Source organism: Thalassophryne amazonica, chromosome 22 (genome assembly GCF_902500255.1).
Source record: "Thalassophryne amazonica chromosome 22, fThaAma1.1, whole genome shotgun sequence".
NCBI lineage: Eukaryota > Metazoa > Chordata > Actinopteri > Batrachoidiformes > Batrachoididae > Thalassophryne > Thalassophryne amazonica.
Window position 1 is genome coordinate 31019076 of NC_047124.1, and position 16231 is coordinate 31035306.

At 42.7% G+C, this 16231-nt stretch overlaps 2 protein-coding genes across 2 annotated transcripts in view; both read right to left on the minus strand.

Moving 5' to 3' along the window:
- The window catches only part of LOC117504315 (collagen alpha-2(IX) chain-like), a 49550-nt gene extending 43628 nt beyond the window's left edge, over positions 1–5922 (minus strand). Inside the window, exons 1-4 of the mRNA XM_034163753.1 lie at positions 5910–5922; positions 4777–4848; positions 4568–4585; positions 2451–2477 (exon numbers count right to left, since the gene is read on the minus strand). The gene's annotated coding sequence lies outside the window, so the exon portion shown is untranslated. The remainder of the gene's footprint in view (positions 1–2450; positions 2478–4567; positions 4586–4776; positions 4849–5909) is intronic.
- Positions 1–16231, minus strand: part of col7a1l (collagen type VII alpha 1-like) — a 98425-nt gene that overhangs the window by 8910 nt on the left and 73284 nt on the right. Inside the window, exons 28-30 of the mRNA XM_034163955.1 lie at positions 14009–14074; positions 4777–4848; positions 4568–4585 (exon numbers count right to left, since the gene is read on the minus strand). Coding sequence (XP_034019846.1) covers positions 4568–4585; positions 4777–4848; positions 14009–14074 — 156 coding nt within the window. The remainder of the gene's footprint in view (positions 1–4567; positions 4586–4776; positions 4849–14008; positions 14075–16231) is intronic.

Below are 16231 nucleotides of genomic sequence, written 5' to 3' on the forward strand. Positions count from 1 at the left end.
TTATCCACAAAGGACATTCCCCTCAAGGTGGACTCCCCCAAGCTACAGGACCGTTACATCGGCCCATTTAAGATCCTTAAGGTCATCAGTCCACACAGGATGGATCCGCAGTGAGGCCGGAAGCTGAAGCCTCACCGCGGATCCATCCTGTGTTTCACGTGTCCCGGATAAACCACATCACACCTCACCCCTCTGTACTCCGGGTCCGGCACCGCCTCCTGCCCGGATCATCGATGGCGAGCCGGCTTGGACTGTACGCCGGCTTTTGGATGTCCGTAGGATGGGCCGGGGCTTCCAGTATTGGTGGACTGGGAGGGGTACGGCCCCGAAAAATGCTCCTGGGTGAAGAGGAGCTTCATCCTGGACCCGGCCCTCCTGGCCGATTTCTACCGCCGCCACCCGGACAAGCCTGGTCGGGCGCCAGGAGGCGCCCGTTGAGGGGGGGGTCCTGTTGTGTGGGCCGCCAGAAGAGGAGGTACTGCTGGCCCACCACCAGAGGGCGCCCTGCCTGAAGTGCGGGCTTCAGGCACGAGAGGGCGCAGTCGTCTTACAGGAGCAGCCAGGGTGACAGCTGTCACGCATCACCTGCAACAGCTGTTACCCATCATCTGATCAGCAGGGGAATATCAGCAGGACGACGCCTCCACCTCTTTGCCGAGATATCGTTCTACCTGGAAGGTAACGTGCTCAGCTGACTGGTTAACAGTGATCTTTTGTGACTTTTGTGAGTTGTTTAGCTGACTCCTTTTCCAACGAGTGCTGGAGGTAGTTTTCCTGCCGTGCGGATTCCTGGGTGCAGACGCACCCACATTTAATTGTTCTTTTGTTCCTCGCCAGCAGTACCAGGTCCGACACACGAAGGCAGTGGCCACCTGGGAGTTCGGGACTTGGCGGCTCCAGTATTCCCGGGGTCTGGTGGCGGAGGAAATCGTGTGGTTCCGGTTCTGCTTTGGACAGACGTCTCCTATCTTCGAGCCTGCCCACACGACACCTTTTGTGATTTGGCTTTTGTCTATTGTTGTAATCTGATTGTATTTGTTTTGCCCATTCACAACAGTAAAGTGTTGTTATTTGACCTCATCCATTGTCCGTTCATTTGCGCCCCCTGTTGTGGGTCCGTGTACCTACACTTTCCCAACAATAACTGTAATTCCAGATTGCCTGGAATTTTTGAGAAACTAAGGAGGATTTTCAACCCCAGCAACATCATCAGACAAAACTGGTTTGCCCCAAAAATGACACACCGCACATCCACGATCTTGTTTATGTGATTGATGGATGCAGCGAGCTCTACAATGAAGAAACCAAACACCCACTCGACAAACGAATAGCTCAACACAGGAGGGCCAAGTCCTGTGCTTCAGGACTCTGCGTGGATGGTTTCAAAGCGGTGACAAGGAAGCCGTCTTTGTTAAAGTGATGAAACCTTCTCTCAACAGGGGTGGGTGCCGAGATACTACCTCCCAATTCTACCATTTCATCAATACCACAGAGACACAACGCTCACTGTCACCACTCCTCTAGTGAAGCAAAGAACAATGACAACTCACACTAAAGTAGAGGTGGGCAGATCGATCCTAATATCGATAATATCGATACCAACACTGGTATTGATACTGAACAATCCTCGTGTAAAAATATCGATACTCAAGCTTTTTTCTCTCCCGCACGCACTGACTGATTCATCAAAGTCATTCATCAAAGTCTACTCTCTGTCTGTAAGAGCAGCGCTGCGCTGTGTCACACAACACGGAGCAGCGCACCCTTGTACTGTGGTTTGTCAGACCTCTACCTCAGGAGATTTTGTTTTAAGTTGTGTTGAGTGATATTTTTTTTTAACAAAAATGTTGATTGTGATAATAAAGTATTTTGTTGTCACATACAATGTTTGGTGTAATTCTATCCTAGGTCTTTTGGATCCTTTGGATCTATGAAGCTTAAATATGAAAAAGTATCGGTATCGGCAATACTGGGCCTGTATTTACTTGGTATCGGATCAATAAACTCCCGGTATCACCCACCTCTACACTAAAGCAAAGTGACCTCTGGTAATCAATGACTCAACGTCTTTCTTTGCACGACTGTGACATCAGTGACCCAACAGAGGATAAATAATTGAGCCTCTCATGACTGAAGCTTTTCAGAATGAAGAGCTAAAGTCCAGTTGACCTGACTCAACCTACCTACCTATTAGAACTGTGACTGCTTCAAGACAGAGTGGCCCAGAGAAGGATTAAAATGAATGTGGCACAGGGATGAGCTGAAGTGGGATTTAATCTGTTTTTCTTAACATACATATCATTTTTATTATTTGAAATTTTGCATCATTTGACATTTAAGTCATAGGACCTACTCACTTCTGTTGTGTACTGTTGAAAAATATCTTTCTTGGAATAAATGAATTAATATATGGAAAGCTATAAATAAGTAGTAAATGTGACCAAACATACCAGACCTCCAAGACCAAAACCACCTCCCTAAAAGAATCACAAAATATGAGAGTAATATATAAATAAATCAATAAATCTGGACAGTTTTTACACAATTTGTAAATTACATTTATTTGGTTTCAAGAATGCTGTGCTCGACTCAGAATTTCCGAATTTCCATTCTGAAAGGTCAAAGAAATGCTTTTTGAGGCCAGATTTCAGACGGGGAAACTCCACTAGTTTTATGTGTGTATTACAATGTCACTGTTGAATTTCAACACAAAAAATAAAAACATGGGGATATGTTGTTTTTAAATTAATGTTTTGTGCATTCTTCTGGAGAAAACCTTACACACAGACATAGTTTTAATCTATAAACTACCAATTCATGGAGCCATTCGAAAGACTGAAACATAAATGAACATTAGTTAACTGAACAAGCTAGCTAGTTAACAAGCTAGTGCCTATATGTACGGTCGGACATCCGGGTTCCTGATGCACGCACACATAGCAACGCGCATAGTAACCAGCGAGCCGCTGAAAAAAAAAAAACGTCGCACTCATTTCCTACTTGACGTCCATCGCCCTTGCATCGTTCTGCCACATTTTTTTTCTATTTAACTATTTAATATACACCAGTTTTCACAGATAATGCCACGACTGTGAGTTACACTTGGCTGTACCAACCATGAGAAGTTGCAAGATCGAAAAGTGCCTTTTTTCGAGCTCCCAAAGCACCACAAAAGTCCAGACAGAAGGGATAAATGGCTGGCTGCTAAAGGCCGAGTAAACGAGGATGGTCACGGGGATAATGCCGCCGGATTGCTAGCTGGCATTGTTTATGGTCGGAACTACGACGGTATCTGATCGGCTTCAAACCTCTGACTTTCGTTCTACATACTTTCTTTCACTTGCGCCGGTCCAAGAATTTCACCTCTAGCGGCACAATACAAATGCCCCCGGCCGTCCCCGTTAATTATGGTCCCAGTTTAGAGAAAGAAAACACACAAAACAGAACAGGAGTCCTATTCCATTATTCCTAGCTGGGGTATTCAAGCGACCGGGCCTGCTTTGAACACTGTAATTTTTTCAAAGTGAACACTTCAGACCCCGCAGAACACTCAGCTAAGAGCATCAAGGGGGCGCAAAGAGGGGCTGGGACAGACGGCAGCTCACCTCGTGGTGGGCCGTCATCTTGATCCCCAGATCCAACTACGAGCTTTATAACTGCAGCTACTTTAACTGGAGCAACCTTTGCACACTTATCAAGGCTCTCCACATACTCATACGCCATTTGGCATGACCAGATCGGCAGGCCTTTGCAAATAAACAATGGTAAAGACGACTATATCAACAACGATTGTGAGTGCGCATACAGTTTGTTTTCAGCGGCGAACTGAAATGGTGGCCATAACTAAGCAGAAGTGACGTAGGCCCGACCGTACCTATACGATTTATTTTAGCAATGTTACAATTTTTTAACAATGACTGACAAAACAGTGAGCAAAATTTACGTGGAGTTACATGTTGTTGCAACGCATCTGGTTGTGAGAGTGAAAACATCAGAAACAGGAATACTACAACTCTTAGGGCTAACAGTAGCTAACGCAGGTAGACAGTTAGCTAACAAGCTAGTCACTAAAATAGTTAATTTAGCTTCCTTAATTTAGCTGAACTTGCTGCTTCCTGGACACTGTTTTATTAACTTTTTCTCTGTTTCTTCCATGTTTTCGAGACTGGGTTTAAACATCACCAAAACACTTGCCAAACCTTGGTAACTGCCTGGCATTGTGTGACGTGTTTGTGGCAAATAGTGGCGAGTTGGGTGGTGACTGCTACACATACCTCAAAATGCCATAAACACTCAGTGTTTGTAAAAGTAACTTTAGAGTTTCAAGTGGTCAGTTTCTAGGTGAGGAACAGAATAGAGCCTTTATTGTTATTGCACATATATACAACAAAATTTGTACTCTGCTATAATTACAGTTATACACAATCCAACCACTCAGAGCAGTGGGCAGCCGTAGTCTGGCGCCCACAGGACCAACTTCAGATGTAGATGCTGCCGAGGTCAGGGGCAGAGAAAGGAGCAGACCCTAAATACGCATGTTTTTGAGACTGTAGAAAAAATTACTTACCTTTTCACCTTTTTGGCCCTGGGAGAACATAAAGAATTTTTAAAAGATTAATAAGGAGGCATACTTATTGTTCAAAATGACCACAAATCAGTTTAGTTTATACCAGAATAAAGCCAAAGAAAATAGATGCTGAGAAGAAAATTATCCTCAACTGTGATCTGCAGAACATCTGGATACAGTGTACCCAAATAAGAACTTTATGGACCAACCTTAACACAGGGACAAGGACCTTGAGGTGGAAGTGCTTCTGGGTCTTTGGTTGGGGTGTCCAACTGAGCAGACTGGAAATGGAAAATTAATAATTTATGACAGGACACATACAGGTGAACATAATTGACTAGAGTTGCAGTTGTTTTTTTTTTAAGGTGTAATCTTATACCCCGACACACGAGAGCACGAATGAGCCCGAATGCCGTATGAATGAGGATTCAAAGGACAGTCGTAGAAATCCAAGCTGCACTTGAACACCCCGTTTCACATTCTCATAGCAGTTGGGACATTTGTGTGCCAGAGCACATGCACTCCACATTTGTGTCCCACTCTTGCTGGAAAACACACAAATGGCGGTCGAGTAGCGGCAATAACGTAATCTGACTGCAGTTGAAATATTCGAATGGCAATTCGTGTGCAATCCGAACCATTCGGACTGTGATCGAGGGGCCGTATGATATGTTCGAGCACGTCGACCCCTGGCCGAATGTCTCCACTGTCATCCCCGTCACACTCAAGTTCGAGTCGCTCGAATGAGGCCGAATGCCACACGAATGGAAATTTTGAAATTGAAATAAAGAAATAAAATTTAAAAAATTCAAATACATAATTAAAAACAGAAGTAAAAGAATAAAACAGATAAAAAAAAAAAAACTATTCATAAGAAAGAGAATAAAACCCACAGAGCGTGTGCACAATAAGAAAAAGCTCTTTGACCCGCTGACATAGAAAACCTGTAAAGTCTATTTTTAGTACACAAGAAATTCACAAGAGGTATCGATAAGGGAATCGATAAGGGAATCGATAAGGGAATCGATAAGGGAATCGGATCGGTAATGGTATCGATATCGATAAAATCTTATCGATACCCATCCCTAGTTGGGTGTCTTCCCTCTCTCATCTCCTTCCAGCATTTTTCTTTTTAAAATTGCATTTTCCATATCGTTCCACATTTTTCTGATTTGGGGCTTGTATACTTTGATAAAAAGCCATTATTTGGAAATCTGTTGATATTACAGGCCAAGCATACAGCTGCCTTTGCAAACACAGCTCACTTAGAAATGTGTCAAAACCAGATCAGATCTCTGCACTGACGGCTGTAATCTGAGTGGAGAACTTCATTTGATCTCACCTCATCTTGTTTGAACTCAGAGAGGAGTTCTTCACTGCAGATGCTGTTGATAATTCTCTCTCGATAGAAGGGAAGTCCTCAAAGGTCTGCGTGTAGAAAATATTCTGGTAGGTGGTCGGAGATGCTATTTGTTCAACTCCTCGAGGTCGGCGTGAGCAACTCCAACAGCGAGAACGCTGACACCTATGGAGATGATCCAGGCTGGGTATTTCAGGATTTTTATGGTTTGCAATGTTAAATTCCAAGAATTTGGAATTAGCGTTCGACATTAGGAGGTTTTAATCACAACTAACCAAGGGCACGTGCGATTCTGGAGGGTGGCACCACATCGTCCTGTGCCCTGCCGTCTGTAATCAGAACCAACCACATGGGGGCACATCTGGCCTCATCCCCAGAGACTCCTGGAACAGTTCCTTCAGACATAGCTGATGCCCTTCCCTAAATAATGACATTAAAACAGCTTGAGTGGCTTTTACACAGAGCAGAGGCATGTTGTATGAAGCTGTATACTGTTTAAAACAAAAAGAATAATCTCGTAAGAAAAAATAAAACAAAAACAAAGGTCAAATTATGTAAATACCTTTAAAGAAAATACTGTAAATTTTTCAGCATAAAACCACTGTAATGTGCATAAAAATAATAAACAGGGAGCATGATGATGGCTGGAATGATGAATATGAATATTCTATGTGGGAAGACAACTCACTAACTTGAACTAACTAACTGTAACAAAATGGTGGCACTTGCACCACCATTGTATCACATATTCCAAATTATCTGAAAATGTGATGAACTGCATAATACGTTTCATTCTACTGATATATAACTTAATAGACTTTTTTTAAACTTTATTTTTAGAAATCCTAATATTAACATAGTGTATGTATATATGTTATATGGCAGTATGATATACAATCATTATCTTTTCAGAGTAGTTCAGTTTGTGTGACAGTGCAGTGGTGCAAATAGTAATCATGCTTGGCTCCCAAACGAATATTCCAGGTTCAAGGTTGCTTACAACCCATTTTTCTTTTTTTTTGGAGCTGTATTAAAAAAAAACCCGACCAACATTGGATCTCATGCTAACCTGTGTGGTGGCCCTGAGCAAAATGGTGAGCAGCATAATAAAAAAATCTATTTAAGCATAAAAATTCAAAAAGAAAAAATAATATAGCACCTTCAACTGCACCACAGACTAAAACAGTTAAATGTGGTCTATTAAACATTAGGTCTCTCTCTCTAAGTCCCTGTGGTAAATGATATAATAATTGATCAACATATTGATTTATTCTGCCTTACAGAAACTGGTTACAGCAGGATGAATATGTTAGTTTAAATGAGTCAACACCCCCGAGTCACACTAACTGTCAGAATGCTCGTAGCACGGGCCGGGGAGGAGGATTAGCAGCAATCTTCCATTCCAGCTTATTAATTAATTAAAAACCCAGACAGAGCTTTAATTCCTTTGAAAGCTTGACTCTAGTCTTGTCCATCCAAATTGGAAGTCCAAAAACCAGTTTTATTTGTTATTATCTATCGTCCACCTGGTCGTTACTGTGAGTTTCTCTGTGAATTTTCAGACCTTTGGTCTGACTTAGTGCTTAGCTCCGATAAGATAATATAGTGGGCGATTTTAACATCCACACAGATGCTGAGAATGACAGCCTCAACATGCATTAATTATTATAGACTCTATTGGCTTTGCTCAAAAAGTAAATGAGTCCACCAACCACTTTAATCATATCTAGATCTTGTTCTGACTTAGGTATGGAAATAGAAGACTTTAACAGTATTCCCCTGAAAACTCCCTTCTGTCTGTTGTGTGGGCCGCTGAAGAGGAGGTACGCTGGCCCACCACCACAGATGGGCGCCCTGCCTGGAGTGCGGGCTCCAGGCACCAGAGGGCGCTGCCGCCTCACAGGAGCAGCCAAGGTGACAGCTGTCACCCATCACCTGAGACAGCTGACAGCAATCATCAGTGGGGTATATCAGCAGGACGGCATCTCCACCTCAATGCCGAGATATCGTTTCTACCTGAGAGGTAACGTATCAAAGCTGACGGAGTGTATCCTTTTGGATTTGTGCTTAGTTTGTGGATTACTGTTCCAACGAGAGGTGGTAGGTAACTTCCCTGCTGTTCGGAGTCCTGGGTGCAAACGCGCCCCCATCTAACTGTTCTTTGTTCCTCGCCAGCAGTACCAGGTCCGACACGCGGAGGCAGTGGCCACCTGGGATGTTCGGACTTGGCGGCTCCAGTATTCCCGGGGTCCTGTGGCGGAGGAAAGCCGTGTGGTTCCGGTCTTACCTTGGAGAGGCGTATCCTATCTTCGAGCCTGCCCACACGACACTTTTGTGAATTGACTGTTGTCCATTTCCGTGATTGGTTGTATTTGTTGTGCACATTCACAACAGTAAAGCGTTGTTATTTGACTTACTCCATTGTCCGTTCATTTGCGCCCCCTGTTGTGGGTCCGTGTTCCTACACTTTCACAACACTGTCTGATCATTTCTTAATAACATTTACATTTACTCTGATGGACTACCCAGCAGTGGGGAATAAGTTTCATTACACTAGAAGTCTTTCAGAAAGCGCTGTAACTAGGTTTAAGGATATGATTCCTTCTTTATGTTCTCTAATGCCATACTATCCAACACAGTGCAGAGTAGCTACCCTAAACTCTGTTTTAGAGTATCTCGTCAATAGTTTTAATCCTCATTGAAGACAACTTTGGATGCTGTAGCTCCTCTAAAAAGAGAGCTTTAAATCAGAAGTGCCTGACTCCGTGGTATAAACTCACAAACTCGCAGCTTAAAGCAGATAACCCGTAAGTTGGAGAGGAAATGGCGTCTCACTAATTTAGAAGATCTTCACTAGCCTGGAAAAAGAGTCTGTGCTCATAAAAAGCCCTCCGTAAAGCTAGGACATCTTTCTACTCCTCACTAATGAAGAAATAAGAACAACCCCAGGTTCTTTTCAGCACTGTAGCCAGGCTGACAAAGAGTCAGAGCTCTATTGAGCTGAGGTATTCCATTACTTTAACTAGTAAGACTTCAGACTTTCTTTGCTAACAAAATTTTAACTATTAGAGAAAAAATTACTCATACCATACCAAAGACGTATCGTTATCTTTGCTGCTGTCAGTGATGCCGGTATTTGGTTAGACTCTTTCTCTCCGATTGTTCTGTCTGAGTTATTTTCATTAGTTACTTCATCCAAACCATCAACATGTTTATTAGACCCCATTCCTACCAGGCTGCTCAAGGAAGCCCTACCATTATTTAATGCTTCGATCTTAAATATGATCAATCTATCTTTGTTAGTTGGCTATGTACCACAGGCTTTTAAGGTGGCAGTAATTAAACCATTACTTAAAAAGCCATCACTTGACCCAGCTATCTTAGCTAATTATAGGCCAATCTCCACCTTCCTTTTCTCTCAAAACTCTTGAAAGGGTAGTTGTAAAACAGCTAACTGATCATCTGCAGAGGAATGGTCTATTTGAAGAGTTTCAGTCAGGTTTTAGAATTCATCATAGTACAGAAACAGCATTAGTGAAGGTTACAAATGATCTTCTTATGGCCTCGGACAGTGGACTCATCTCTGTGCTTGTTCTGTTAGACCTCAGTGCTGCTTTGATACTGTTGACCATAAAATTTATTACAGAGATTAGAGCATGCCATAGGTATTAAAGGCACTGCGCTGCGGTGGTTTGAATCATATTGTCTAATAGATTACAATTTGTTCATGTAAATGGGGAATCTTCTTCACAGACTAAAGTTAATTATGGAGTTCCACAAGGTTCTGTGCTAGGACCAATTTATTCACTTTATACATGCTTCCTTAGGCAGTATTATTAGACGGTATCGCTTAAATTTTCATGTTACGCAGATGATACCCAGCTTTATCTATCCATGAAGCCAGAGGACACACACCAATTAGCTAAACTGCAGGATTGTCTTACAGACATAAAGACATGGATGACCTCTAATTTCCTGCTTTTAAACTCAGATAAAACTGAAGTATTGTACTTGGCCCCACAAATCTTAGAAACATGGTGTCTAACCAGATCCTTACTCTGGATGGCATTACCCTGACCTCTAGTAATACTGTGAGAAATCTTGGAGTCATTTTTGATCAGGATATGTCATTCAAAGCGCATATTAAACAAATATGTAGGACTGCTTTTTTGCATTTACGCAATATCTCTAAAATCAGAAAGGTCTTGTCTCAGAGTGATGCTGAAAAACTAATTCATGCATTTATTTCCTCTAGGCTGGACTATTGTAATTCATTATTATCAGGTTGTCCTAAAAGTCCCTAAAAAGCCTTCAGTTAATTCAAAATGCTGCAGCTAGAGTACTGACGGGGACTAGAAGGAGAGAGCATATCTCACCCATATTGGCCTCTCTTCATGGCTTCCTGTTAATTCTAGAATAGAATTTAAAATTCTTCTTCTTACTTATAAGGTTTTGAATAATCAGGTCCCATCTTATCTTAGGGACCTCGTAGTACCATATCACCCCAATAGAGCGCTTCGCTCTCAGACTGCAGGCTTACTTGTAGTTCCTAGGGTTTGTAAGAGTAGAATGGGAGGCAGAGCCTTCAGCTTTCAGGCTCCTCTCCTGTGGAACCAGCTCCCAATTCAGATCAGGGAGACAGACACCCTCTCTACTTTTAAGATTAGGCTTAAAACTTTCCTTTTTGCTAAAGCTTATAGTTAGGGGCTGGATCAGGTGACCCTGAACCATCCCTTAGTTATGCTGCTATAGACGTAGACTGCTGGGGGGTTCCCATGATGCACTGTTTCTTTCTCTTTTTGCTCTGTATGCACCACTCTGCATTTAATCATTAGTGACGATCTCTGCTCCCCTCCACAGCATGTCTTTTTCCTGGTTCTCTCCCTCAGCCCCAACCAGTCCCAGCAGAAGACTGCCCCTCCCTGAGCCTGGTTCTGCTGGAGGTTTCTTCCTGTTAAAAGGGAGTTTTCCTTCCCACTGTAGCCAAGTGCTTGCTCACAGGGGGTCGTTTTGACCGTTGGGGTTTACATAATTATTGTATGGCCTTGCCTTACAATATAAGCGCCTTGGGGCAACTGTTGTTGTGATTTGGCGCTATATAAAAAAATTGATTGATTGATTGATTGATAATAAAATCTATTTGAATGGGAAATAATTAGTTTAAAAACAGCTGGACAATTTTAATTTAGCAACAAACAAACAAACAAAAAAAAAACCTTTTAGGTTTAAAATGTAATTCTTTTATTAGGGCCCGAGTAGGGAAAAGTCCTACAAGGACCCTATTGTACTGCGCTGTTTATTATTATTATTATTACTATTATTATTATTCTCACTTTTGAAATCCAAATTTCAGCCTTTTCTCATGCTCAAAAACTCACCAAACTTTGCAAAGTTATCCGGCCGATCCGAAATTCGATATTTTGGGGGTCTCGCACATGGTCGCAGTGAAATGGCAAAATAGCGGCCCCTACAAATTTTCAAAAAACCCTCCGCATTGTGTTTTTTTTAATCGTAGCCTCACGAATTTGGTACACATATTTATCATGCTAGTACGCACAAAAAGTCTCTTAACGTCATGGTGAAATGTTGACAGGAAGTCGGCCATTTTGCCTTCAAGTTTCAATTTTGAGGTAATTTTTGCCATTTTTGACCATTTCCACTACTTACATTGAACAAACTCATCCTAGGAATTTCATCCAATTGTCTTAAAATTTGGTCAACATCACCATGACCCCATGGTGATGAAAAGTTATCAAAAGAATTTCTGTAGGTCAAAAGGGAGTGGCTGCTAGGGTTCGTCAAACTTTGGCGAACTTTCGGAGCACGCTGTTTCACTTCGAACGGCTGTCACACCCACATACTTCATTGTAGATCCTTCAAACTTCCTGGACATGATGAGGGCTCCGTCCTGACGTCTGCAAATATTAACTTCCCAACCTCTGCCATAAGCGCCCCCGGTGGTAACAGGAAGGTCCTATTTTTACTTTAACAGGTCCTAATGTCACATAGTTTACCCAATCAACTTCATTCCATTTCTAAAACATGCAGAACAAGTTGTGTGAACTGTAGGCAATGATCACCGTGAAGTTACTCGTAACTTCACAGTGATTGGGTACACATGTGTGACTTGCATAGACGTACAAAAAAGTCTCTTGCACCATTGGTCTACTCCAACAGGAAGTCAGCCATTTTGAATTTTCTTGTCTTTTGGCGTGATTTCCACACGTTGTATTTGAACCTAGGGATTTTGTCCAATGCACTTCTAATTTCTTTCAGATCATCCAGAGACAATACTGATCAAAGTTATCGAAAGCTTTTTCTATATGTCGAAGGGTGTGGCCGCTATGGTGCCAACCATTTTGAATCTTCGCCATGGAACATCAAGTCATGATAACTCCTTCACGCATTAACTGATTGACTTGAAACTTCACATGTGTAATGAGGGTCAGCCCCTTAACACACCTGGCCCCTCTGTTTGTGCACTGAGTGCCCCCCTAGTGGATGAACAATCATCTTCTCATAACTCCTTCATGCATTGTGTGATTTGCTTGAAACTTGAACTGTGTAATAAGGGTCAGCCCCTGTATGCACCTGCCCACATCCAGTCACAAGGGGACGCGTTGACCTGGGTAGGTGGTCACGCGGCACGGGGGCCCGTATATGATTACTTGCAGTCCTAGTTCTTATTATTATTGTAAATTACAACAACATTACACTGTAAAATTTATAGGTTTATCTGTAAAGGTATTTAAGTATTTTTAGTGTACTTCAATCAATCAATCAATTTTTTTTTTATATAGCGCCAAATCACAACAAACAGTTGCCCCAAGGCGCTTTATATTGTAAGGCAAGGCCATACAATAATGATGTAAAACCCCAACGGTCAAAACGACCCCCTGTGAGCAAGCACTTGGCTACAGTGGGAAGGAAAAACTCCCTTTTAACAGGAAGAAACCTCCAGCAGAACCAGGCTCAGGGAGGGGCAGTCTTCTGCTGGGACTGGTTGGGGCTGAGGGAGAGAACCAGGAAAAAGACATGCTGTGGAGGGGAGCAGAGATCGATCACTAATGATTAAATGCAGAGTGGTGCATACAGAGCAAAAAGAGAAAGTAACAGTGCATCATGGGAACCCCCCAGCAGTCTACGTCTATAGCAGCATAACTAAGGGATGGTTCAGGGTCACCTGATCCAGCCCTAACTATAAGCTTTAGCAAAAAGGAAAGTTTTAAGCCTAATCTTAAAAGTAGAGAGGGGTCTGTCTCCCTGATCTGAATTGGGAGCTGGTTCCACAGGAGAGGAGCCTGAAAGCTGAAGGCTCTGCCTCCCATTCTACTCTTACAAACCCTAGGAACTACAAGTAAGCCTGCAGTCTGAGAGCGAAGCGCTCTATTGGGTGATATGGTACTATGAGGTCCCTAAGATAAGATGGGACCTGATTATTCAAAACCTTATAAGTAAGAAGAAGAATTTTAAATTCTATTCTAGAATTAACAGGAAGCCAATGAAGAGAGGCCAATATGGGTGAGATATGCTCTCTCCTTCTAGTCCCCGTCAGCACTCTAGCTGCAGCATTTTGAATTAACTGAAGGCTTTTTAGGGAACTTTTAGGACAACCTGATAATAATGAACAATAGTCCAGCCTAGAGGAAATAAATGCATGAATTAGTTTTTCAGCATCACTCTGAGACAAGACCTTTTGATTTTAGAGATATTGCGTAAATGCAAAAAAGCAGTCCTACATATTTGTTTAATATGCGCTTGAATGACATATCCTGATCAAAAATGACTCCAAGATTTCTCACAGTATTACTAGAGAGGGTAATGCCATCCAGAGTAAGGATCTGGTTAGACCACCATGTTTCTAAGATTTGTGGGGCCAAGAACAATAACTTCAGTTTTATCTGAGTTTAAAAGCAGGAAATTGGGAAGGAGCAGTCTGTAGCTACTAATCAATTCTTTCAAACATCTTTTTTTTAAAAGACACACCTTTTAAATTTTTAAGCACATATTAAACAATAGATGACGATTTTAAAATGAGGATAATCATGATAATAGTGGTGGTGGTGTGTGTGCTGACTTACTCTCTCTCCCTTTTCTCCTTTGGAAGAGCTGAAAGGATCATATTGTCCAGGGCTTTGTCTAAAATTCTACAGAAACAAAACATCACCTTATTGTTAAAACGGCTAATTTTACCTCAGTGTTCAATCCACAGGAAACAATTTGGATCTTAAGCCATGATAATATATCCATGTACAATGACAAGGCAGTGTTATTAAACATGTGGTACACAGAAGAAGTGAGTATGCACATTATAATCCAAGATGATATGTAGAGTGTTTCCTGTTATGGACAATTAAATAATAATACTTTAGAAAACTTATGTTGAAAATCTAGGCACAGGTGGAGAAAGCTCCAGAATATCAAACCATCTTTGGATGGGTATCATTCCTTTGGACTGTAAGAAAGGACTTGTTAAACTCTGGAAAGGACAGGGTGATCATATAGACTGAAACTACAGGGGTATTACACTGCTCTCAGTGCTGGGAAAGGTTTGCCAAACCACAGGTTGTGATATGTGGATGACACATGGGTCAAAATCAAAACCCAGGAGGTACAAGCTTCCAAAGAAGAAATCAACTCAGTGAATCACAACTTCAAGCTCACACCAGTTTGCCATTTCTGGACTATGATCTTCACTTAAATGAGGACAGGAGTTTGTAGATCGGGGTCTACAGGAAGAAAACACACACACACACCTTTTTGATTTCCACCAATTACTGGAACCCAAACTGGGATTTATCAGATCCCTGCAACTCCAGGCTGAAAACATCCCAACATGTTCTCAGGCCCAAGAAAAGGAACAGCCGCACCTGAAGAAGGCTCTTAATGTCTGTAGATATCGGAACTAGACATTTGTGGAAAAATCTGCAAGAAGCAGAAGGAATACCAACACTAATGTTAGTGTTGTGCTTTTGGCTGCTCCCGTTCTTCTTCTGGGGTCGCCAGAGCGGATACAGCCAGATCCGCATTGGTATTTTCCAGAGGTGGGACGAAGTCACTGTCAAGTCATGTCAAGTCTTGCAAACAAATGGTGGTCATTAAAACTTGAGACTTGCTGATTCATGACTTGAGAGTGACTTGATGGTGACTTCGTTCCACCTCTAGTATTTTGGCACACGTTTTACACCAGATGCCCTTCCTGACGCAACTCCAGTTTTACCCGCAGAAACACACACAGCCGCTGGTGTTCCAAAGAGGTCTCCCATCCAAGTACTAACCAGGTCCCGCACTGCTTAGCTTCTGAGATCTGATGGGATCCGGCATACACAGAGGAGACCGGCTGTTTGAACACCAACGCTAATAATAAATACTAATAACTGTTGTGTGGGCCGCCAGAATCAATCAATCAATCAACTTTTTTCTTGTATAGCGCCAAATCACAACAAACAGTTGCCCCAAGGCGCTCCACATTGCAAGGCAAGGCCATACAATAATTATGAAACACAGTCTACGTCTAAAGCAACATAACCAAGGGATGGTCCAGGGTCACCCGATCCAGCCCTAACTATAAGCCTTAGCGAAAAGGAAAGTTTTAAGCCTAATCTTAAAAGTAGAGAGGGTATCTGTCTCCCTGATCTGAATTGGGAGCTGGTTCCACAGGAGAGGAGCCTGAAAGCTGAAGGCTCTGCCTCCCATTCTACTCTTACAAACCCTAGGAACTACAAGTAAGCCCGCAGTCTGAGAGCGAAGAGGAGGTACTGCTGGCCCACCACCAGAGGGCGCCCTGCCTGAAGTGCGGGCTTCAGGCACGAGAGGGCGCAGTCGCCTCAGGAGCAGCCAGGGTGACAGCTGTCACGCATCACCTGCAACAGCTGTTACCCATCATCTGATCAGCAGGGGAATATCAGCAGGACGATGCCTCCACCTCTTTGCCGAGATATCGTTCTACCTGGAAGGTAACGTGCTCAGCTGACTGGTTAACAGTGATCTTTTGTGACTTTTGTGAGTTGTTTAGCTGACTCCTTTTCCAACGAGTGGTGGAGGTAGTTTTCCTGCCGTGCGGATTCCTGGGTGCAGACGCACCCACATTTAATTGTTCTTTTGTTCCTCGCCAGCAGTACCAGGTCCGACACGCGAAGGCAGTGGCCACCTGGGAGTTCGGGACTTAGCGGCTCCAGTATTCCCAGGGTCTGGTGACGGAGGAAATCGTGTGGTTCCGGTTCTGCTTTGGACAGACGTCTCCTATCTTCGAGCCTGCCCACACGACACCTTTTGTGATTTGGCTTTTGTCTATTGTTGTAATC